General features: G+C 38.6%; 1 protein-coding gene across 4 annotated transcripts in view; it reads right to left on the bottom strand.

The window, feature by feature from the left end:
- The window catches only part of CDCA2 (cell division cycle associated 2), a 47826-nt gene that overhangs the window by 13547 nt on the left and 8207 nt on the right, over positions 1-26072 (bottom strand). For 2 of the 4 annotated variants that reach the window (XM_059177782.1, XM_059177791.1), the window contains exons 5-14: positions 19728-19878; positions 18146-18345; positions 16452-16536; positions 11318-11404; positions 10798-11006; positions 8486-8570; positions 7781-8031; positions 3511-3589; positions 2129-2217; positions 1046-1183 (exon numbers count right to left, since the gene is read on the bottom strand). In XM_059177782.1, coding sequence (XP_059033765.1) covers positions 1046-1183; positions 2129-2217; positions 3511-3589; positions 7781-8031; positions 8486-8570; positions 10798-11006; positions 11318-11404; positions 16452-16536; positions 18146-18345; positions 19728-19878 — 1374 coding nt within the window. Of the gene's footprint in view, positions 1-1045; positions 1184-2128; positions 2218-3510; positions 3590-7780; positions 8032-8485; positions 8571-10797; positions 11007-11317; positions 11405-16451; positions 16537-18145; positions 18346-19727; positions 19879-21085; positions 21223-26072 lie in introns of those variants that run through there. The other 2 variants (XM_059177810.1, XM_059177800.1) reach the window with 2 other exon arrangements.

The raw sequence follows: 26072 nt of genomic DNA on the forward strand, positions 1-26072 counted from the left end.
TCGATTGTCACTAGTTTCTCAACACCTTAGGAAAATAATTCCAATCAAGAGGTGGAAAGTGAGAGGAGACTTCACAGAGTATCTGCAGCTATGACTGCCATAGGATCACTGATGTGTGTCTCTCCAGGACCAACATTAGATGGCAGGAGGGTGGTGGGAGACCAATCCAGACTAGAAGTGGAAGGCAAGGGATGGAAAATGCACGTTACTGACAAGAGTTGGTGAAATAGCTCAGGCAGTATGAACAAGGAAACGTAGGAAATAACGGGATATCTGAATGCCAGAGGGTACACGGAGGAGCCAGAAGACTGTTCACATCAGAAGAGGTATGTAAGGGAGTGAGAACGTGGCAGGAGAGGCCGCTGGGGTCAGCAAATGGGACAAAGTAGTGTGTACTATTAAAAGCAGGAAGGTCTTAGGTACCAACAAGCTGTGGGGAAAGGCAGAGGAAGGCCTGGATCACTGAAGTGGCCGAGGTCCAGTGACTAAGTTAAGGTGCTAGATCAGCCATCCATAAAGAGATCGTAAAGTCCCCTGAGCCAGCACAGGCCTTGAAGTATCGAGGAAGATGAAGAGCCAGTTTCTAAATTCTCCCTTAAATACGGGAAGAGATCCAGCCCTGGCAGAAATGAAAGCACACAAGGGCAGATGGCACACTCATCTTTGTCTAAGAAATTAGGGTGATTTCATAGGGTGAGATTAGATGAGATTCAAAGGTAAGAATCAATTTAACACTTGAGTTCTGAGTTTTACTGTGTTGAAAATGTACATAATACAATGAAGAAAATACAAAATACAAAAATGGTCCTCGGGTAATTATAGCGGATTACATATATTATAAATTTTATATATACATACACACACACATATATAAATACACACACACACACACAAATTGCCTCTGGCCCTTTCTATTCTATGATGATTTTAATACTCTTGGTCTGATGTTAACTAGAAAAATTTTGTTTCCGTGCATTCCTAATCATATAACAAAGACATGTACCAATTAATTCTTCTCTTACTGTATCTTTAAACACACACTTACCTGATTCTTTTTAGAAAGTACTCTTCCTGTGGACTTCCTTTCCTGAGATTTCCTCCTATTAATTTTCTTTTCTTTACAAGGCTGAGCTTCTGTATTAAATAAGTTGCAAACATTCTCTTCTGCAAAAGTGATCAATTGCTATAAAGAAAATTTAAAGGAGGGATATCACAAAACACAAGCAAGTGCATTTTAAGATATGTTTCTCACATTTATTTTCCTTCCCACACTGTTTCTACATTTTCTATCCCACTTCCTTTTAATTCACAAGTTCCACTGCAAGTATTTTAACCATCTTAAACCCAAATGGGAGAAGAGTAATTACCAATTTCTGATCTTATCAAACGTATACCCAGAAGCATATGCACTTTGTCCATTTTTTTAAAAAAGAAAAAAAAAGTGTAAAATTAGTTATTTCTTCAAATATTTATAAGCATCTACAATTTAGCAGCTAAGTGCTGTGGAGTTATGGGGGATGGTGGGGTAGGAACATGTACTTAGCTTATCTAAATGTGAATTCTGGGTTTATCACCCAACAACTTCAGCTAAAAGGCCCATCATGGTATACTATATATTTATAAATTTAAACAAAAATCCAATTTTATCTAATTTAATGAAATAGGAAAAGACATGCATTCAGTGGGAGTTATGCTCCTATGAAATAGTTAAAACCCAGTGTTAAAAAACCTGGAAAAAAAATGAAATATTTTATGAAAAGTTGTAATTGTCATTTTCTGGGTCTGTTAATTACACACTACTCTTCTCCACTGTGAACCTCAATAAAATTCATAAAACCACATAGACCCCAAACAAATGTTCCAAACAGATTACCTTCTACATTAACACAAACTTTGAAAGCACTGTATTACTACATTGTAATATTACTGTATTTTTCTTCTAACAGAACTAAAATGAAATCAGAAAAAAGAACATTACCATGGGTTATATGTTATGTAGGTAAGGTATGAGCTCTCAATGATATTAATCAAATCAAGATTTTACCTATAACCACGTGATTATAAAAACAAAAAAAAATTTATAGCAAGATTTAAAAACAAATACATTGTGCCAAATACAAATACTTACACTACTTCTGTTAGAGGCCCGTGTTACTCTACCAACTTTATGGGAGGCTATTTTCTCATGGTTTTTTTCAGAGCTGAAAGTATCAGTGCCTGATGAAGAAGACAAGCAAAATAAGGGTAGCTAACAAAAAGTTGTAAGAGTCATCATTTTTCAGTTATACTGGACATTGTTTTGGATATGCACCTTTGCTTTTAGCATAATATAATATCTAAACATAAATAATTAATTACCAAAGATAAATTCTGAGATCCAAAACATGTTTTAAGATTTAGAGTTTAATGAATACCCAAACACTTTTACCACTTTACATGGAGAATGCATGCCATTTAGCCCTAAGATAACACACGAATTCAGATTATAATAAAATGCCAAATTTTCACTCATGTCCATTAATTCCAAGCTACATTTCAATGAATTACAATGAAATTGCATAAAGGGCATTAAGATGATTATGAAAATAATTTTTTTAACTTACAAAATTCAGGTAACTATTTCATTTGATCACTTTTAATGTTGTATATGAAAAGTAGTATAATATGTAAAAAAGCATGGGCTTTGGAACAGACTATGCTTCCAGGTTTAGCTCTAACTTCACACTCCAGGTCTTAGATTCTGTACCAGTGAATCTGGTTTGTGTCTTCCAGCCAATGAGAAGCCACTAAGGGATTTCTTTCCGGAAAAAGACCTGAATAACGGTTCCCATGACATTTGTCACCCAAGTCCTGTCTTGCCTTGTCACGATCATAAAGAAGCCAGGGACTTAAAAAGTGCAAGTGCCCAACAGGCCAACTTAATGTTGGTAAACAATTCTGGACCCTGGAAAATGATCCTTGTGATCCACATCATTCAGTTCTGTCAATTGTCACAAGGAGCTTACTACTGACATGTTGAGAGGAGTTGAGAGGAGAGGAGTTGAAAGGAGAACTCCATTGCCTGCAGGGACTTGAAAAACAGGGCCCACCATCTACGGAAGTTAACTGTGGGTGATTACAAGGTATGGGGCCTGGATGGGCAAGAGACTACTTTTTTTTTTTTTTTTAATATTTATTTATTAATTTTAGAGAGAAAGCACGCAAGCAGGGAAGGGATAGGAGAGGGAGAGATTTCAAGCAGGCTCCAACTCCCTGTTGATCTTGGGGCCCTGCACGGGGTTCAATCTCAACCACCTTGAGATCATGACCTGACCTGAAATAAAAGAGTTGGATATGTAACTGACTGAGCCACCCAGGTGCCCCAAGAGACTTCTTGTAAGCTTTCTATACTATATGGTTTTTTAAAGTAAGTATGCATTGTTACAATAAAATTTTTTAAAAAGGAAGTTAAGTTTTAGTTTCATAATGAAAATGACACTTGTCTGATTTTAAGATAAAAACAGTTACTACCTGAGAGAGTCTCAGAGATTGAAGACTTATTAACAGGACTCAGAACTGCCAATGATACCTGAAGAGGTTCTATGTTTTCCTAAACAAAGAAAAACAAGAGTAGAAATTAGACATCCTTAAAGTCAGTGGACATGTAATGTGCCCAAAAAAAAAAAAAAATTTTTTTTTTCTTTTGGGCATTTTTGTAGATGGAACTTGAGTAAGCATACAGATGGGAAATCAATAAAAGATTAAGAAAAAAAAATCAGAGCAAAATAAACATACTGAATATAAAAATATTTTACAATAATTTACCAATCTTTAATGAAACTGTTTACTAACTACAGTCCAACAAATAAAATATTAAATGATGCACTAATAAGCTACTCTGTGGTTTACTTAAAAATCACATGTACTAATTAAAGTAAATAGGATATTCCATTAATAAACACAACCTAACATTTCAGTATTACTCAGGGGGACTTCAGGGAAAATGGCAATACAAATGCAGATATCAAATCTTTTCTTTCCCACATAATCAACATTATCATGGTAGCTATTGATTTTTCATAAATAAAACTTGTCAGTTTGAAGAAATTTTCTATAATCACCAGTTTGCTCAGAGTACTTATCAGAAATGACATATGGTTTCCTTAGTTTGTTAATATGGTAAAATATAGACTGTTTTTCAGATAGTAAACCAACTTGCCATCTCTGGGTTAAATCTCAGTTGGTGTTGATATAGTACCTTTTTATGTATTATGTTCATGAGGTGATAGTTTTCTTACAATGTCTGATTATGGTAGCAGGTTAATGCTGACATTGAACTGAACATTACTTCTACCTCCTTGGCTTGAAAGGGTGTACATAAAATTAAGAATTCCTTAAGTGTTTGGTAGAATTCATTAGCAAAATCATCTGGACATGCAGTTTTTTCTTTGTGGGAAGGTTTTAACTACAACTTCAATTTCTTCAGTTGATATAGAGCTAATGAGGTCATTTATTTCTTCTAGTGTGAGATTTGGTTGTTTTTCAAGGAATGGTTGTTATTCAAGGAATAGTTTGCTTATGTTGTTGAATTTATTGGCATTAAGTTTTTCATAATACTTCCATATTATCTTATCTGTATCACCCTTCTAAAACCTGTTAGAAAATGCGGTCAAGTCACATTTTATTCCTTATATTGTAATTTGAGTATTTCTCATTTTTTTCTCTGAATAGTCTGATTAGAAGTGTACTAATATCTTCCAAAGCATAATCTTTTTACTTCAATGATTTTTTTCTCTATTTTTGTTTTTTACTTCATTGATTTCTGCATTTATCTTAATTCCTTCTGTTCACTTTGGCTTTAATTTGCTTTTATTAGCTTCTTAAAGTAGAAGTTGGAATCATTAATTTGAGATGTCTCTTATGCTGAAATACAGGCTTTAATTATTTCCCTCTAAGCTACTTTAGTGTTTACAGCATACATGTTTAACTCAAACCGCTTTATGTAAAGCATAAGAGCACCTCCCAGCCTTCATGCCATATTATTTTTGTTGTATTTCTTACTGACATGTTATAAACCAAACAATATGCTATCATTATCCTTGCTTTAAAGAATCTTTTATAGAGTTTAATAATGAAAAAAAAAAGTCTGTTACATTTGCCCACATGGGTTAGCAGCTTCAGTGGTCTTCATTTCTTTGTTAGATTTCCATCAGGAGCCATTTTGCTTTCGACTAAAAAATTTCCTTTAACATTTCTTCTAATGCTAACCCACTATGGCAATGAATCCTCTCAGCTTCCAGATGTCTAAAAAAGCCTGTCCTTCACCTTTGTTTTGAAAGATGGTTTCACTGGATATAGAATTCTAGGTTGATATGTTTTGTTGTTACTGTTTTGGTATTTCCTCCAAGTAAATGCTGCTGCATTGTCCTTTGGCTTGCAGTTTTAATGAGAGTTCGACTGCCTTTCATGTTTGTTGTTCTTTAGGGTCATGGGTCTTTTTGTTCTAGGTCGTACCAGGCCATATATCATGGTTTCTAAGTAATGATGTGTCTTTGCATATTATTTCATATTTCTTATGCTGGGAATTTGAACTTGAGGATTTGTGAGCTTTAAATTTTATCAAATCGGAAAACTCAGCCATTATGTTTCAAATATTTTTTCTATTCTGATCTCTTCTCTCCTTTGGGGACTCTAAGTATATGCATATTATGTCACCTTAAGTTGTCCCAGGCTCATCAACTGCTTATTTTTGTTCAGTTGTTTTCACTCTTTCAAGAATAGTTTCTATTGCTACATCTTTAAGTTTGCAAATCTTTTCTTTTGCAGTCTCTAATGTGTTATTAATCTCATTCAACATATTTTTCTTCCCGAAGCTTCTAATTTTCAGCGACTATAACCTCCAGAGTTCAAGTTAAATCTTTTCTGTATCTTTCATGTTCTTAACAAGTTCAAACTTTGCTCCACTACCTTGAACATATGAAAGATAGTTAAAGTAACTTTTTAAATGCCTTGTCTACAAATTCTACCATATGTGTAATTTCTGGGTCTATTTTTTTTTTTTTTTAAGATTTTATTTATTTGAGAAAGAATGAGTGAGAGAGAGCATGAGAGGAGAAGGTCAGAGGGAAAAGCAGACTCCCCAAGGAGCTGGGAGCCGGATGCAGGACTCGATCCTGGAAGTCCGGGATCATGACCTGAGCTGAAGGCAGTTGCTCAACCAACTGAGCCACCCAGGCGCCCTCTGGGTCTACTTTTATTGACTGGTTTTTCTACCCACTGGGGGCATCTTTTCTTACACATCTATTAGTTTTTAATTGAAATGTCAGACATTTTGAATTTAATGTTATTTGACACTGAATAGTTTTCTGTTGAGTTAGGTTATACAACACAGTAAAGTCGCTTGGAGGAAAGCTGTGTCCTTTCGAAGTTTGCTTTTGAGCTCTGCTAGGCTTTTAGTCTAATTATGTCCTGCTAGTGAGGCAATACTCTCCCGAGTATCTGATGCCCTCTGAATTACAAGGTTTCTTCAACCACTCATGTTGGTGGGAATAGTTCCTGCCCATCTGTAAGCTCTAGGGATTGTCTCCTCTGCCCCATGTGGATAGTCCTTTCCCTGAAATCAGGCAGTTTATTCACAATCACACATTGACCAGTACTCAGCTACAGGCTCAAGTGAACCCTTTGCAGATCTCCAGAGCTATCTCTGCAGCTCTCTCCTCTCTGGTCCTTTGCCATGAGCTCTAGCCTTCTTTGCTTTCCCAGACCCCAGCTCCATTTTCTCAATTCATGGAGATTGCCAGGCTCTACCAAGGTAAAACCTTCCTGTGCTGTGGCCTGGGAAGTATAGTCCAGGCAGTAAGCTGGGGTTCCTATGCAGTTTGTCCCATTTGTTCCTCTTCTCTTGGTGATTACTATCCTGTGCTTCCTGATGTTCAATGTCTGAGAACCACTGTTTTGTATGTTTTCTGGAGATTTTTTTTTTTTAGTTGTTTCTTACAAAAATGTCAGTTAGGTCCCTCCAACTCCATCTTGGCTGAACATGGAATATTTTTATTTCAAAATATAACAGGCAAGGGAGAGAATGAATGATGGCCCCAATATAAAAATGGGTAAAGATTAATAGACAATTCTCTAGAGAAGAAATCCAAAGGCTTATAAACCTAGGAAAAAGGTTCAAACCTCATTAGTAAACTAAAAGTTTTCAAGTCATCTTTTTCTCTTATTGAGATATTTTTAAAAAGTGCTGTCAATACCCAGGTTTACAAAGTGTGGTAAAATAAAACCTTTATACTACACTTTCTGAATGCTCAGCAATATATATCAAAAAGGTTAAAAAAAATCCATTTTTCATCCAGTAATTCTCCTACAGAAAATCATCTTAGAGGAAAAAAGTTTGTATTTACACTGTATCAGTTCTAAGGTTGTTGCTCTCTCAAATCTTTCTACCTCTGAAATCTGAGTATATCCTACAATTCACGGTGTATGACAGATTCAGTTCTGGCCCTTATCTTAGTGATAGATAAAATGATGGTACATCCTACAGTCAACTGTATTTAGGGTCATGAAATATGCAGTGCACAAGGTGTCATGCAAGTATGAGAACACGGCTAATCCCCCATACACCTGTCATGATAGGCACAGGGTTGCGGGGGAGGGAACCTACCTAGAAAAATGCATTAATTTATACCATGACACATCGTTTAGTCCATTTCGTGATTTCAAAGCATAATTATTATTCACACAAAACAGGTGAGGCCTGATGGAAATAAAAACAAGTTTGTTTCACATTTTTCACACTTACAAGATTCTCCCCCTTGTCATCAAAATTTGGTTGTGATAACTGTAGCTGCACAGGAACTGGTGATTGCTCAAGTAGCAGAGGACTGACACCACTTAAATCCCTTTTGCGGACAGGCGTTCCTCCTTTACGCAATGGAGTATTTGCTGGCAAAGACTCATCAAACACCTCAGGGCTTAGATCCTCTCCAAAAGTAACTCTTTTCCTCTTCCTGATATTTAGAGAAGCTGGCACTTTGCAATTTTCTTGACCTTCTGTAGATAATAAATGGGTAGATTAAAAAATATTAGGCTATATTTCTTATCTAAAAATGCATATCCTAGAATCTTTTAACATGATTAGATTCAGCTCTTACCCATTTAATAGAAAATAGTTTGTAGAAAAAAGAAATTCAAAATGGAAAAGGTTACAAAGTAGTTCTAAAATATGAAAATAGATTTTAAAGTAAATGTTGCATGAGTATCTCAGAAGTTTAGAAAATTGAAATATCAATTTTCTTTACAAGTAGTACCATTAAGTACAAAGGGGCAGATGAAATGGACAGAGTAATTGTCTCTCCAAAGAGATTCCAGGCAACTGTCCTTCCTTCCCATATAATGTGAGAAGCATCAAGGCATTTAGCAGATCATTGAAACTACCACATAGTAGATCTAATATTTCACAAGAAAAGGATACCATGAAGCTTCAAAATAAATGTGAATTTCTTACCTGCTTTTTGTTCTTTGCAATAGTTTGCAAGACTTGAGATTAAGCCTGGATGAGTCCCGTCATCACAGAGATTGTCACAGTGTTCCTAAACAAAATAAACATAAATGAATAATTTTACATATATAAATGCATATGCACTTCGGTAAGAAGGGCCACTCTGAACTGTCTGCCCAGAGAGATACTATGCAGTGTTGCAGATTACATTTACTTTCATAATTGTTCTGGCTTACTGATATGAGCAACAAAGAAAAACTAGATGCCCTAAACATTACTTTAGTAAACAGTATTTTAGGTCAAGATTAAAGAACAGAAATCCATAAAAAGGGCTGAATTCATTCCATCATTTTTAATCTGGCAAATGAAGATCAGGAAAATGTGAGTGGCTAGAGTTATACCACAGTTGGTGTCAGATAAAAGAACTATCTACAGGTATGAGAATTGCATGAAAATAAGAAAACAAAAAGGTAAATGGCATAATGGGGTGTTTTGTCTTTTAAATATGGGAACCACACCTTTTCTAAGTTCTTGAGTTTGGAACAAGGCAAAAAGGTAACATCTGTCCCTGTATACTTCCCCAAAAGCTTGAGAGAGTTGGCAAGCTGGGGAGGGAGGGTCAGTCCAAGTCCTGAAGCACCAGACACGGTCCCACTCAACATAGGGCCCCAAGTGACGCAGGTGGGAGCCAGGGCTGTGGGCTCCATGAGTCACCTCCAATTCATCACCTGCTTCCTACACCCTGGACAAACTCCTGTTCTCTAGGGCTGTTCATTGACTCCACTGCCCCCATTTCAGGAACAGCACCTTCTCTCAGCATCTGTCCTGCCCCCAACAAGCCTCCTTGAGCAACTATCTCTCAAGTCCATTTCATCTTCCTGATCAGGGAAATGCCTTTATTTATGAAATAAGTGAATGCAGAAAACAAAATTCTTGAGAACTTTGAGGCTATCGTTAATTAAAACAACCACAAAAATTAGCTCACGACTCAAACTGTATACACCTACAAACTTTAGAGAGCTCAGTGAAAAGATCATTGATCATAAAAATCTTCATAAAATTTTCGTGGTAGGACTTGTTGTTGGCTATGTAATGCTGTTAATCAGTAAGGGTTATATGGATCATGAAGATGTTAAGTCTGTTTGAGGAGAAGATAAAACGAATACAAGATATGAATAAGCAGTTTTGCATAGAAACCCACATCAGCTCTTTGATCGGAAAAACTGTTAAAATGTTTAAGATAACCGGTGACCATAACTATTCATGTCAATAGAAGATGGCTACCTCCTTTTGGCTTTAGAAACAGATGTGTAGGCCTGGTTATATATTTAAATGCCTGTGGACTGAAAACAAAATAACTTCTCATTTGCCAGGCACTGGTGCTAATTTCATATTATTATTGAAGTTAATGCTCAAATCACCTTGTAAGGTAGTTACTAGTGTTGTCCGTTCACAAGACTAGTTGTGAACTAGAAGGAAGCCAAGGTATAAAAAGGTGACATAATTGGCCCAGCAGCTCTTGAACTTCAGAGTGAGGATCTGAAACCAGGCACTTGGGACTCCAGAGCCCATTCTCTCCACCTCTCAGAGTTTATAGCCTGCCATGGATTTCTATATCAGATTTATCTGGGTTCGTTTAATAACCTCAAGCCTAAATTTACTTCAAATGGGGCTAATATTCTCCTTAGAGTACTAGGACTGCATGTCCATGATCTATGCCAGAATTGTCCATAGACATACTCAATAAGGGGCGCCTGGGTGGCTGAGTCCGTTAGGCATCCGACTCAGGTTATGATCTCAGGGTCATGAAATGAAATCCTGCATCAGGCTCTGCTGAGCGTGGAGTCTGCTTAAGATTCTCTCCTCGTGTCTCCCTGTATCCCTCCCTGCCACAACTTGTGTGCATGCACGCTCTCAAAAAAAATAAATAAATACAATTTTAAAAGACTCAATAAATGCCAGCTAGTTCCCATCAACCTACTCTTCATTCATCCAAGCTGAGTTTAGAGAAACATACAGGCCTGTGAATAAGCTATCTCTGAGACCAAATATTTTAGGCGGAAATAACTAACACACATTAATAATTATGAAACTCTCATACAATAAAGTCTACATATATCAAATTGTCAAGTTATATTCTATGCTGAGTTTAGAAAGAGGAAAGAAGAAAGGAATGAACTCTGCACAGTGCTCTAAGTAAGGAAAGGAGGGGAAAACATTTGAAACCAGTATGACATATACAACAATTCACAAAAATTGCTTCAAGCCCAAATGCATATTTATTCAATTTGCTTTAGGAAAAGGAGCTCTAAACTTACCTGCAGGCCCTCTGGAAACAGCTTAACAGAGGTTTTCTTTAGCACAGAACGAAGTACAAAGGTCTCAGAGGATGAAACGTCCCTCGTACACTGTGAAGTAACCAGGGACCTGACTTCAGGAGTGGTGTCTGTGCTCACTTCCATCAAATTGTCAAGTGGAACAGCATCCCTTGATCTTTTGCCCTCTATACACTCGGCAACCATGACTCCTTCAAAGGAACATGTAAACAAGAGAGGTGGAAGACATCTGAATCAAGTGTTCTACACCAAAAATACCGTGCATTTGCAAAGAGACTAACAAACACATTAGAAGAAGTCCAACCCCAAATATCCACCTTAGGGCAGAACATCTGGAATTTCACTTGAATATATAAAGAAGACACGTGGCGCTGGCCATAGTTTTCAATTCAAATCTAACTCCTGAGGGTAAAGGTAAGCAAGGAGTTTTGGCTGCCATGAATCCTAGAAGAGTGCCCAGGCCTCCACTCATGACCGCTGCGCTTTGCACCAGAAAACTAACCTGAGCTGAACAATGAAGGAGGACCAATTTCATTGCTGGAGTCAGAGGCATTTGAGGATGCAAGGGTGGTGCGAGGGAGAAGATGGGCTGTGAGGAGAGAGATGATTAAAAAAAAAATTTTGCATGTTGTGTGTGCTCTCAAACAAGGCAAGGCTTCCTCCTGCATATTTTTTTCTCACAAGAGAGCCTTTCCTTATGATCGACGCTTAACAAATATATATTGGGCACTTATGATGTGACAGGTGCTCTTTTCTAGGTGCCAGAAAGACAATGATCAATAAAAACAGACAAATCTCCCATACTCTGGGGTACACACAGACAATATAAAACCCGGGAGTGGTAGAAGGAAAGAGGGAGCTACACCTATTAAAGGTGAACATAGCAAGAGGGACCCCTATGCTGGAGCTGTTCTCTAGCTTGTCTGCAACATGGTCATATAAGTCTACAGGGGATAAAAGTACACGGAACTAACTATATACACAAATGAGTGCATGTAAAACTGGGGAAATCTGAGAAAGAGTCAGTGGCTTGTATCAGTGTCAGTTTCCTGCTTGGGATATTGTATGACCACTACCCAAGATGCTACCACCTGGGGAATTTGGGGGGGTCGGGGGGACAACACTAAATCCTTTTAGATATGATTTTGTACAATTGCTTGTGACTCTAAGTCACCTCAAAATAAAAAGTTACAAAATGTATAGGTAACAAGTAGTAATGTATTCCTTTAAAGGAAATAATATCAAAATTAAAGGGATATGGCAGGATAAGGTGGGAGGGGGAAGTTGCTGTTTGGAGGTGTTCAGGGATCAAGCAGGCATCTGAATGAAGTGAGGAAGTGAGCTATGCATGTATCTAAGGAAGAACCTTACATGCATGAAACCAAGTGCAGAGAACTGAGATGAGAATGTACTGGACACATAGAGGTAGAACAAGACCAGTGTGGCTGGAACAGCGTGAAAAGGAGAAGAGAGCTAAGAAGCTCCAAGAGAAGGCTAAGGACTAGGTCCGGTATGGACTGAGTCCCATTCTAAGTAGGGTGGGAGGTCAATGAAAGATTTTGAGAAGGGGAGTGACATAGCATAGCTAGCATTTTAAAAGGACACCCTGGACGCCATGTAGAAGACTCCAAAGAGGGGGGGCTGGCAAGAATGGAAGCAGAGCAATCACATAAGAGGACACACGAAACAATCCAGGCATGAGAAGGTGGGAGCCCGGACCACAATGATAACAGTTAGGGGGTGGGAATTGGTTAGACACCTGCTATATTGTCAAGATAGAACAACCAACAGCATTTGTTAATGGGACTGAAATTGAACTTTTCTTTTTTTTTTTTTTTTTAAAGATTTATTTATTTGAGGGAGAGAGGTGGGAAGAGGGCTAGCAGGAGAGGGAGTGAGAGAATCTCAAGCAGACTCCCTGCTGAGTATGGAGCCCAACATGGGCTCAATCCCAGGACCCTGAGATCATGACCTGAGCCAAAGTCAAGAGCCGGACACAACCAACTGAGCCACCTCGTTATGCCCGGAAGTTTAACTTTTAAAAGGGAGGTGGCAAGAGTTACTCCAATGCTTTTGACTCAAGCAGCTGGGTGAATGGTAGGATGGTTTATTGAGATGAAATAAAACAACAAAAAACAACCCAGAGATGAGCAGACTGGGGAAGGAAAAATAGTCAAGATCTTCTTGAGTATTAATTCCTAAGTCTGAGATGTTTATTAAACATCCCTGTGGAGACCAGAAAAGGCAGTTGAGCACTTCAGAGTTCAGGGAAGAGGCCAAGGACGGGTATTTAAATTCTGAAGTCAACAGCATACAAGTAGCATTTAGTGTTGTGGGAACGTCCACAATCACCTAGCGAGTGAATGCAGAGAGAAAAAGCCTGAGCACTAAAGCCAGGGCACTCAAATGCTTCAAGGTTAAAGGATGTAAGAGAAGAAAATAAACAGACAAATAAGGAATGGTCAGTAAAACAAGGAAGACCAGAGAAAACGGCGTCCCGATGCCCAGTGAAGAAATGGTTCCTCTAGGGAGGGCAATGGCAGCTCTGCCTGCCGTGCTGGGGCCCTGGGGAGAGGGTCTGGTGAGAATGCCTAAAGGGATAGCAATGAAGAGGTGACCAAGGCCTGTTAGGAGCTGGTGCAAGTGAGAATGGGAGGCGAGGAGACAGAGCTCCACCTGCTCTTAAAGGGAGCTTTGCTATAGAGGAAGCAAGGAAATGTGGTTTTGGCTGAAGGAAATCCCGGGACAAGGGTCAGTTTAAGAAGGGAGATAATACAGCACACTGTATGTTAATGGGAGAAGTGAACAACTCAGAACAGAGGGAACACCTCAGGCAGGAGGTCCTCCAAGTGGCAAGGGATCACCCTCAAGGGACGGGCTTTGGGTCAGAGCACAGAGGATCTACTGGAACAGGAAGGGAGGGGGAGGGAACAGACGCTTGTTCAGAGGGGCATGAACATGTGATGGTGAGTGGCCCAGCCCATTTGCTTTGGACATATTTCATTCTCTCCATGACAGAAGCATCCAGGGACAACGAAGGGGCACCAGGGAACTTTATCTCAGTCATTCATAGTAGGGCTGTCAGATTTAGCAAATACAAATACATGAAGCCCAGTTCAACTTTAAATTATATCTAATTATTTAAGTGTATGTATGTTGATATAAAAGAAAAAATACTGCACGAAACATAATGTGTAAAGCAAAAACAGTGTAGGATTTAAAATGAATATAAAAGTAATATAGAGGTTATCAATAGTGTAAAGGACCATAAAAGACATGGGTGGGCAGAGAGGAAATAGAAACTTTACAAACTGTCTGGATCTATTTCCCCTAACACCAACTCTTTTTTGGTTCCAGGACCCAATTCCAGCTTGGGGGAAGGGGATTCTCCCACACACAATGCCCCCAAGCAATTCTTAGACATCAGCAGGAGGTCCAAGAACTCAATCCAAGTCTGACCCTACCCAGAGATTGATCAGGTTCCATAGGTCAAGGGCTCAGTCCAACAAGAGCATCCCTCACTCATTTAAGATGCCAGTCTCGGGCACCTGGGTGACTCAGTCAGCTGGGTCCTGGGATTGAGCCCCACATCAGGCTCCCTGCTCAGCAGGGAGTCTGCTTCTCTCTTTCTCTGCCTTTCACCCTGTTTGTGTGCTCTTTCTCACTCTCTCTCAAATAAACAGATAATTAAAAAAAAAAAAAAAAAAAAAAAAGCCAGTCCCAAGTCCTGGGCTGTCACTGGTGCCTCTGACATGCTATAGACTGGAGGTTCCAACAACCTCCTCCTTAGATTTCAGACACCAGTCACAAGTCCAGATTGCTACCTAAACTTCTGACTGAGTGGCTATCAATCAAGAGGTTCTCTTAATGTTCTTTTAATTTGCCAGAGCAGCTCACAAAACTCAGGGAACCACTGTGTTTGCCAGTTCATTAGAAGAAATGAGAAAGGATATCAATCAACAGCCAGATGATGGAACAAAAGAGAGATCTGGGGAAGAGGTAGAGAGCTTTCATGACCTCTCTTAGAAGTAACACGCTACCCACATTACCATGTGTTTGTTCACCAACCAGGATGCTCTCTGAACCCTGTGTTTCTGAGTTTTTATGGAGGCTTCATTTCATGGCCATGAATGGTAACGCCATTGGCTGATTCAATCTCCAGCCCCAATCCCCTCATCAGAAGTCAGAAGTGGGGCTTAAAATTCCACCCTCCAATCACATAGTTGGTCCTCTTGGCAACCAGCTCCCCACCACTGGGTAGGGTCCCAAAGGCACTTTCATTAATAGTAGTAAGATATCACGTCACCTTTATAGGTGTATTTTCAGGAACTGTGGAGGAAGACCAAATCTATCTGAAAACCGTGTATTTGGTCATCTATTTATTATTATTTATTCATTCAGTAAATATTCATTTAGATAATGAATATAAATATATACTTTATAAATTATTATACTACACTGTCTTTTACATGAAGTTGTACAACATTAACTCTAAGTAGACTGAAAGGTTAAGAATGTATTTTGCAATCCCTAAGGTAACCTTAAAATGATACAATGAGGTATAGTTTGAAAGGTAAATGGGTAGGGGGTTCTAGCTGGCTCAGTCAGTAGAACACACAACTCTTGATTTTGGGGACATGAGTTTGAGCCCCACTTGAGGATGAGAGCTTACTTTAAAAAAATTTTTTAAACAAATATTTAAAAAAAAAAAAAAGGTAATGGATAACTGGCTTTCCAAAAAGAATATTTCAAATAAACCTCTAAAAGAGAGAAGGGAAACAGAGGAACAAAAATCGGAACAGAAAATGCATGAAAAAAATGGTAGATTTATAAATCAAACCATATCAATAATGACTTGAAAGGCTAATGGACCAAGTGCCCCATGGAAAGGCACAGGCTCTTGGAATGGATAAAAATGCAAGACCTAACTCTATGTCTTTAAGTTTTACTTTAAAGATAAAGACACAGGTAGGCTGATAGTAAGCCTAATACCTTACTGGTGACTTTCACACAATACCAGCATACTGATTTGGGGAAAGTTTTGAACATTGGTCCCTTTCCACACTTAAAAACCAAAAAAATCCTCAAAAAACAAAAAACGCAAAACCAAACCAAAAACCAAACCAAACAAAACAACACACATGGAAGTGTTTTCTCTTACAAAATACATGTTATATGTTCAGACATCCTGTTTTGCTTTGTTTTTTTAAGATTTTATTTATTTGACAAACAGATACAAGTAGGCAGAGAGAGAGGGAAGCAGGCTCCCTACTGAGCAGAGAGCCCAATGTGGGGGCTCAATCCCAGGAGCCTGGGATCATGACCTGAACTGAAGGTAGAAGCTTTAACCCACTGAGCCACCCAGGTCCCCCAAGACATGCTGTTTTGTTTTTTTTTTAAATAACAGATTCTGTCAACTTGGAAATATCTCACTCTTACCAGCAGCAGTTTAAGGAAAAAAAAAAAGTCCTCTCTCATACAAGAATTCTGAAACATTTCTACTAGACCGAGAGCTCCTAAAATGTAGGGTGCTGCCTCAGTTTCCCCAAAGATTAGTAAACCAACCACAAATGTCTACTGAACACATATTTCAATAGGTGAAATGGCACAGGTACTACGAAAGATTAAATACTTACCACTTGAAGCCTCTGTGAGCTTGGAAAGTGAAACAGACTCTCCAACTAAATATCCAGACCGTGTTAAACCAGATTCAAAAGATTTCTTGGCAGGGGGATAAAATTAAAGAAATATTAAGTCTTATTACTTACTTGAGTATTGAGATCTTTATAAAGATTAAAATATTACAGATTACCTAGAAATCTGATCTTAAACCAGTCACTACCTAGCTGTTAGGAAAGCATACAGGGATGGAGCTAAAAACACTGTAACTGCAGCCTAAACATCCTACTGAACAAATTTCAGCTCCCTAGGAAGTCTGGAGGGCACGTTTCATTGCCTATTAGAAGTCTAGAAAACTATAATGATTAATTTTAAAGAGGAAATTCTCAAAAGTAATGAAGAATGGGGGTGTCTGGGTGGCACAGTCGGGTAAGCATCCAACTCTTGGCTTTGGCTCAGGTGATGATCTCAGGGTCATGAGATGGAGCCTCACACTGGGCTCCAATGCTAAGCGTGGAGTCTGCTTGAGATTTCTTTCCCCATCTCTACCCCTCCCACTTGTGCTCTCTCCCACCCCCTCTCTCTTAAATAAAGAAATCTTAAAAAAAAAATAATAAAAAATGTTACATAATTATTTTAAAAGGTATCAATAGCTAGGAAAAACATTAACGGCTAGGATAGAAAATACATTCCTATTAATGTGGACACCATTTCTAAATCATGATGTATGCCCAAAGTGCTGATGAAAAACTATTGGTTTTCCCGGCTGATAATTTCCTATCAACTAGAAAAAAAGAGAGGGAGCAGAAATTTTAAGTGACTGTAAGCTACAAATGAAACCTACTTGGCCCTGAAGAATCTTACTATCAAACATTTATTATGCCAGTCCAAATCAGATCAACAGAATATGCTCTGAGTCTTTGCGACAGAGAAGTTACAGATAAAAAGTTTCAGATCTAATGGTGTCAGGTGTCTGCTCTAACTAAAGATATGGGAACCAGCTATGTCACACCAGAAGTAAAGCACAGAAAGCCAATAATGAGAGAACCAGCTTCCTGTTTACATGTGAGTGAAGGTCAAGATTCCTCAATAGTAGTATTTAATTCATGGAGCTTAAGATCTTTTGATAATCTTGACAGGCTTTAGGTAGTCATAAACAACAAAAATCCCTACACCTATTTGAAAGAAGTGAGCAGAGCGAAGGAGAAATTGCTAAACAGCACCCTGTTTCCTAACCAGTCATAAAGCATGTAGAGGCAGAAAAGCCAAGTGCAAGACTTCTCAGACCTGAGCAGCACAGCCCAGAGAGAATCTTCAGCACATTTGCCAATTGTGTAAATAATGTGCTCCTGTTTCTGCTTCCTCCAGCAGACTAAAAGCTGCTCGAGGGGAGGACCATGATTTTCTCACAGCTGTACCATCAGTATCTAGAACGATAGCTGGCAAGCAGAAGACCACAGGGCTTAATATTTTCATTAAATGTTTTTTTGTAACCAAAAGCAACATATTCATCAAAACTTGTCTAACCAATAAGCTAACAATAAAAAAATTTAACAAGTAGGAGATTCATACACACACAACATAATTGAAAACTCAGCTACAATATGAAAAAACAAGGTACCCTAGCTGGAAAAGGGTTCTGACAATGTTAAAAGTGTCCAGCCAGAAAAACCAAAGCTTCATTTTCCTAGGACTCTGGTCAGTGAATTACCTCGGAAAAATCTGCAGATGCAGCTTCAACAGCACACATTTTGCCTGTATCAGGAGAAGGGGCACTATGGAATATCTGGAGATGAACCGCATCCGTGAGATTTTCATCAAAGCCACTCTGAGAGGATATCCTTCGACGCTTGGATGATAAGTTTGCGGGGAACTCAGACTCTTGACATCCACCAAGATGTTCCTTTTTGGCTATATACAGGCAAAAATATTTTCTTTTACTATACCACTCTTAAATTTTGCACATAATAATTTCAGTAAAATGTAGTGCTTGAATCTAAATATTTTATCAATTAAAAGTACATTTTTCTATTCAGAAGAAATCTAGCTGAAAGATAAGAGAATATCACTATTAAAAGGATACTATTATTAAAATTTTTTTCTAGACTTTAAAAATGTACAAAGATACACTAATATGTATTTCTATTTCTGATATAGTATCTCACTATTTTAAAATATACAAGGAAACCTTCTTTTTTAACTTTTTTTTTTTTAAGATTTAAGATTTAAGAACACATGTGAGCAGGTGGAGGGGCAAGAGAGGGAGAAGCAGGATCCCTACTCAGCAGGGAGCCCGAAACAGGACTCCATCTCAGGAGCCCAAGATCACGACCTGAGCCTAAGACAGATGCTTAACTAAGTCAGCCAGGGGCCCCTCTTCTGAACACTTTAAAGGATGTGGTTATGTTCTAATACTGGTTCTGCTTTGACTGTGTATGGTTTTATGAAACATATAGCCAAAATGTGCCTCAGTTCTTCCCAGCCACAAAAAGTGAATTTGGTCATCTGCAGAACTAGAGCAATCATGCCAGTAAAATATTTTAAAATACAGGTCAGGAGTGAAAAATAGGTAAGTTACAAACTACAAATACAAACGAGTACATCAGAGTGGGTCACACACTGGGGAGGTAGATGAATGGGACTTGAGTAACAGTGCTCTGTGCGTGAGGAGGTGTTGAAATGCACCTGAAGTTGGTTCAAGAAACCAAAACAAAATCACGTGGAACCTCAGCGTGCAAAGCACCGAGGAATGGTTATGATGATTATGGTAATGTCAAAACTTTGTTCAATTCTGGCATTTCAAATGCCTTTTGATTGCAAACTCAGAAGTGATAGGAAAAAGTGAGTTATGGTAAAGAAGAGAACAGGCTATTAAGATGCCAGATTAGATATATCTGTTTATAACATCAGGGCTGAGTGTTTGGTATTCATAGAAATGCTTGCCAAGCTTAATAATCAACTTCCAAAAATCAAGGTTTAAATGTTCAAATTTCCCTCATTCTAAAGATAAAACAAGCCAACCAGCTCTGCCATGTTAACACACAAAACTCCACTGTGGCCATGTGGAATTATAGGCTCGGGAATGAGTGAAAAATCAGGTTTTTTTCGAGACAAACCAGAAATCCAAATTTTTGTGTGAAATTTCCCAAATTTTAAATGTTAGGCTCCATTTAAAAATACAGCTCTGCTCAGAAAAGACTGCCTTCACACTGTGGAACTAAATCTTTTTTATACCTCACAGGCGTCTCTGAATAAACACAGAAGTCCAAACTCACTGAATTCTTTTTACTTACATGAGCCTGTTGTCTTGAATTCTCCTTCAGCCTCTGAGAATTCAGGATGGTCGATCATGTTTTCATTCTCCTTTATGCAGTGAAAAGCTGACTGGAAGGCAGACATTCGCTCCCTTAAAGAATTAACATTTCGATACGGTACAGGACTGCCCTGTTAAAATACAGACATGGAGGGTATTATAAAGAAATCAAACGGAGCATCTCTATTCTAGGCCTATAACCATTGTATCCAAGACTAAATACATAAAGGCTTTTTGAAGATCAGAGGTAATGAGTGTGGCAGAGCCTCTTCTCCCTTGAATCACGTATTTTCACTTTGAATATTTCAAACTGCTGCCATCACCCTGGTTTCTCCTCTGCTCCTCCCTCGGTTTTCAACCCGAGCCCAGAGAACAGCTGTGTGGTTATGTCTAGGCATACAACCTGGCTCAATACTGTTATTAGTCAGGCCACACACATGACAGAAATCTGGAGTAGGTGGGGAACAGCTTTAAAAAAAGCACCTGTGCAAAATACATCCCCAGTTATCTGGGGACTAAAAACTCTAAAAGGATTCTTCCTGCAGAGCTTAAGGTCTCTCTTTTAGAGTTCCTAACTTTGAGTTCGTAACCTGAGACAATCTCGACGAATCAGATTAGGAAAGGGAAAGAAGTTGAGCACAAAAATGTTTGAGAGGTCTAAGTAAGCAATTACATGGAGAACTCAAGAAAGCACTGAATCCAGAGACGGGTAAGAAAGAAGAACCTGCCACTTTAGAAATTTCACCATATGTGTGTGTGTGTGTGTGTGTGTGTATATATATATATATATATATATAATTTTTTTTTTCACATACATACATACATAAAATAATCCACTGAAAACCATCTGCATGACACACGAGGGTCTCAAAATACCCAGGTCAATCCAAGCTAATCTGACTGCCTATTTCCATCCATACACACCCCTTCCCCAGGAGGCCAGGACAAGACGCAGTTCCCGGAGCAGTTCAGAGACCCACCTTCACACTTACCCTCTCCCCAGTTAAATTTTCCTTATTTCATAGGACCTTACTTCCTCAGCACTAAAAGCTGTCGTATGCTAAAACTACAAAGCCAAATAGATGGTTTAAGCACAAGAGCACTCTGGAAACTCTGCTAACAGGGTTAGCCAAGGAGTCATCAATTTCATGGACACTGGCAGGGAGATAAGTGCCAGATACATGCGAGTAACATACAATTAAAGAGTTCTGTTACCCAAAAATTATTAAGTTCTTTATCCAGTCCCCCCCCCGTTACTATTTAGTCTAATATTTCCAGTAATTTGGAGCTAATAACAATTTAAAAATTATACCAACAGATAAAAGTAAAAAATTACCTCCCTTTATGATATCATCTGGAGGAAAATCAGTTAAAAGTTTGAAGCCATGTTTGATGGTGGATCTGTTCACACACTTGATTCTATTCCCAGTTAAATACATTCAAAAAGCGAACTGTTACATAATAACAATATTTTAAATCCAAATATGGTTGATGATGTAAACCTTTATGACATAACACACAACATTCATAAAAAGCTGGTGGCCAACTCTTCTCTATGAGATACGGAGAAAAGAAACAGGTTATCCCAAAGTCATACAATTTACCTCCAATGGGCTTCTTTTGGGTCCTCCCATTTGAACACGGTAGGGATCGATTAAAGCTCTGAAATGCTGCCTACCACAAATGCAAGTTCCCTAGTTAGAATTGTTTTTCTCTATTTCCTGATGGAGAATGGGAATATATAAGGGAAACAAAACATTCAAAATGCATTGCTTTATTCTTTTGTCTTATGACCTTTGTTAGTCAACAACATTCCTTCCACGTACCAGATATTGTTCTAAGGGCTAGGACATAGAGTGGGGGGGAAAATCACACTTTGGACAGAAATTCTGAAAACATATTAATGTAGTTTCAGGTACAGGAAGTGCTAGTGAGAAGATGAAAAAGGAACGTGATGAAGTTAAAAGTGCTGCTCTGGCTTGAGTCAGAAGAGCATCCTATCAAAAGCAATAGCCAAGCTGGAACCAAAACAGTAAGGAAACCACGAATTATGGATCACTGCAAAAAAGTGCAAAAAAATTAAATTAAATATTAAAGTGCAAAAAAAATAAATTAAATATTAAATTAAATGAAATTTTAAAAAATTTTTTAAAAAGTAACAGTGAGAAAGTGGCAGTGGAGGAGAAAGGCATTCTGTAGTAACAAAAGCTTGGATGAAAAAAACAGGATGCAGCAGGGAAAAAAAAAAACCCATCATGCCCAGGAAACAGAAGGAGATGGGGATATGAGGCTAATGGTGGGCAAGGCTCAGATCAGGAAGGGCGCTGCAAGCTTCAAAGAAGGGGTCTGGGTTTAATTCAAGGCATAACAGAAAGCCAGTGGAAGGTTTTAAGCAGCAGAAGGAATGATCTGATTTCATCTCTCTCTGACTGCTCTAGGGGATGCTGGGTGGATTAGGGAAGGAGGGAATTGAGGAGAGCAGTTAGGAAGTGCATTTGGTAACCTAGGCAGGAAACATATGAGGGTTGTTGTAGCAGTGGAGCTGTGGGACATGCAGACTTAAAAGGGTTCTGATAGGTAGTGATGTGCTGGATGTGGAAGAAAGAAACCAAGGAACATTAATAGGTAGTTGGCCTGAACAGCTGGATGATGGTGCCATGTCCTACAACTGGGAAATGGGCTGGAGAAGCTGGTAGGGAGAAGAAATGTACAGTTTGGCTATGGCCAAATGCTTATAAAAACACCCAAGTGAAGATGTTGAATAGGCAACTGGATATCTAACACAGTCTAGTGTTCTATGAAGCTCTGGGCCAAAGTCAGACATTTTGCAGTCAGTCTACAGCTGCTGATAGAAGCCATGGGAAGGGGTTAGGTAGCCTAAGGAAAGCAACCGAAAGGGGACAGAGGGGAGCCCTAGGGCACTCAAGCATTTCTAAGGAAAAACTGGAAGCAGGGGTGGAATTAGCACATGAAACAGAGGGAATGACCTATGACATAGAAGGAAAATTAGGTCAGTATGGAATCCTATAAACCAAGTGCAGAAGGTGTGTAAAGGGGGGAGTGGTTGAAGACTTCAAAAGCTGAGGAAAGGCTAAAATGCATGCTTAGATTTAATCTTTGTCTTGGCCAGGGATCAATGGTGACAAGAGTCTTGCTGATAGAGTGGTAGAAACAAAAGCCCAGTTGGCGTGGCTAGCAGCCACAGAGAGGATGAGAGAAGGGAAGTGGGGCAAGACAGACTCACCAAGTTTTGCGGTGATGAAGAGGCACAGAAATGGGATGCCTAGAGGTCTACGAGGAGTTAAAGAGATGCTAAGATTTGTTTGTACTAATGGAAAATGAACCAAATGAAAAGGAGGATAACATAATTGCAGAAGAAAAACAAGCTCAGTATGACCTGTGTGGTCATAGTAATATAAAACCTGAGTACTTATATAACCCAACTATTAGGAAGTTGTGGAGAATGGGAAGTACACATGTGTATGTAGGATAGAAAGCATAAGGAAGAGAGAAGGGCTAATTCTCTACCATCCACAGAGGGAAGTTAATAGTCTTTATACTGAAAGATTAAATAGTAGCAACTAGACAAAAAGTAAAAAGCATCCAAATTGGAAAGAAACAGGTAAAACTGTCACAATTTGCAGATGGCATAATAAATATAGAAAACTAAAGACTCCACTAAAAAACCATTAGAATAGAGGTGCCTGGGTGGCTCAATGGGTTAAGCCTCTGCCTTCAGCTCAGGTCATGATCTCGGGGTCCTGGGATCAAGCCCCACATCGGGCTCTCTGCTCAGCGGGGAGCCTGCCTGTTTCCCTCCCTCTCTCTGCTGCTCTGCCTACTTGTGATCTCTCTCTATCAAATAAATAAATAAAATCTTAAAAAAAGCCATTAGAATAAATGATTTCAGTAAAGTTGCAGGATACAAAACCATCATACAAAAGTCTGTTGTGTTTCTATACACTACTAATGAACTAGTGGAAACCAAAATTTAAAAAAAAAACAATTACATCAAAAAGAATTAAACAGCTAGAAATAAATTTAATCAAGGAAGTAAAAGACCTATGCAAGGAAAACCATAAGAAACTGATGAAAGAAACTGAAGATGTAAATATATGGACGGATACTCTGTGCCCACGGATTGGAAGAGTATCATTAAAATGTCATACTGTTCAAAGCAATCTACAGATTCAATGCAATTACCAACAAAATTCCAGTGGCATTTACCAAGAGCCAAGAACATCCAATGGGGAAAGGACAGTCTCTTCAAAAATGTCATGCAGAAAACTGGACAGCCACATTCAAAGCCATGAAACTAAACCACAGTTTTACACCTACACAACAACTAACTCAAACTGTTGAAAGACATGAATTCATAAAAATTGGTGGTGAGCAACTTGACACCAGTCTTGGCAAGGGTTTTTTTTGTTTGTTTGTTTGTCTGTTTGTTTTAAAGATTTTATGTATTTATTTAACAGAGAGAGATCACAAGTAGACAGAGAGGCAGGCAGAGAGAGAGGAGGAAGTAGGCTCTCTGCTGAGCAGAGAGCCCGATGCGGGACTCGATCCCAGGACCCTGAGATCATGACCTGAGCCGAAGGCAGCGGCTTAACCCACTGAGCCACCCAGGCGCCAGGGTTTTTGGTTTTAACACCAAAACCAAAGGCAACAAAAGCGAAAATAAATGTTATTTACTATATCAAACTAAAAAGCTTCTGCACAGCAAAGGAAACCATCAACAAAACAAAAAGGCAACCTACTGGATGGAAGAAAATATGTGCAAATAACATATCTGACAAAAGGGTTGATATAATATACAAAGAACTCCTGTAATTTGGGGCACTTAGGTGACTCAGTTGACTGGGCATCTGCCTTCAGGCTCAGGTCATGACCCCAGGTGCTGGGATCCAGCCCCCCGTTGGGTTCCTTGCTCAGCAGGGAGACCGCTTTTCCCTTTCCCTCTGCATGCTGCTCCCCCTGCTTGTGCTGTCAAGTGAATAAACAAAATCTTAACACACACACAAAAAACAAAAACCCAAAACTCATGTAACTCAATAGCAAAAAAAGCAAGCAATCCAATTTAAAAATTGGCAGATCAGAACAGACATTTTTCCAAAGACACAGATGGTTAACAGACATGTGAAAAGATGCTCAACATCACGCATCATCAGGGAAACGCAAACCAAAACCCAATGAGATATCACCTCCCATCTATCAGAATGGCTATTAAAAAAATAAGCCATAAGTGTTGGCAAGGATATGAAGGAAATCCCTGTACACTGTTGCTGGGAATGTGAATTGGTGCAGCCACTATGGAAAACAGTATGGAGGTCTCTCAAAAAAAAAAAAAAAAAAAAAAAACAAAAGTAGGGGCACCTGTGTGGCTCAGTGGGTTAAAGCCTCTGCCTTCAGCTCAGGTCATGATCCCAGGGTCCTGGGATCGAGCTCAGTAGGGAGCCTGCTTCCTCCTCTCTTTCTCTCTGCCTGCCTCTCTGCCTATTTGTGATCTCTGTCAAATAAATAAATAAAAATCTTTAAAATAAATAAATAGAAGTAAAATGACCATAAGATTCAGTAATTCTACTTGAGTATTTACCCAATGAAAATGAAAACACTAACTTGAAAGGAAGTATCTACCCCCATGTTCACTCTATCATTATTTGCAATAGCCAAGATATAAAAACAACCTAAGTGCCCATCAGTGAATGGATGGGCAAAGAAGATATGGTATATATACACAATAGCATATTTTTCAGTCAGAAAAAAAGAAGGAAATCTTGCCATTTTTGACAACATGGATGGACAAACCCTGAGAGCATTACGCTAACAGAAATAAGTCAAAGAAAGACAAATACTGCCATGTCACACTTACATGTGGAAGCTCAAAGTTTAAAAAGAAAGAAAAAAAGGAGTTCATAGTTACAGAGGAGAGTGGTGTTGCCAAAGGCAGGAGTCGACAAAATGGGTAAAAGGAGTCAAAAGGTACAAACTTCCAGTTATAAAATGAGTCATAGGGAAGTAAGGTGGAACATGGTGACTCTAATTAATACTACTATATTCTAAATTTGAAAGCTGATAAGAATAGATCTTAGAAGTTCTTATCACACAAATAAAAATTTGTAACTGTACGATGGATACGATCAGACTTATTGCAGTGATCAATTCGGAACACAGTTGAACCCTGAACAACAAGGGTTTGAACTTCAAGTATCCACTTAAATATGGATGCTTTTTTTCCAATGAATACCATTCTGTTAGTGTATGTTCTCATTTTCTTAATAACATTTTCTTTTCTCTAGCTTATTGTATATTTTATGGTACACAG

The sequence above is a fragment of the Mustela lutreola genome, chromosome 1 (genome assembly GCF_030435805.1).
Source record: "Mustela lutreola isolate mMusLut2 chromosome 1, mMusLut2.pri, whole genome shotgun sequence".
Taxonomy (NCBI): domain Eukaryota; kingdom Metazoa; phylum Chordata; class Mammalia; order Carnivora; family Mustelidae; genus Mustela; species Mustela lutreola.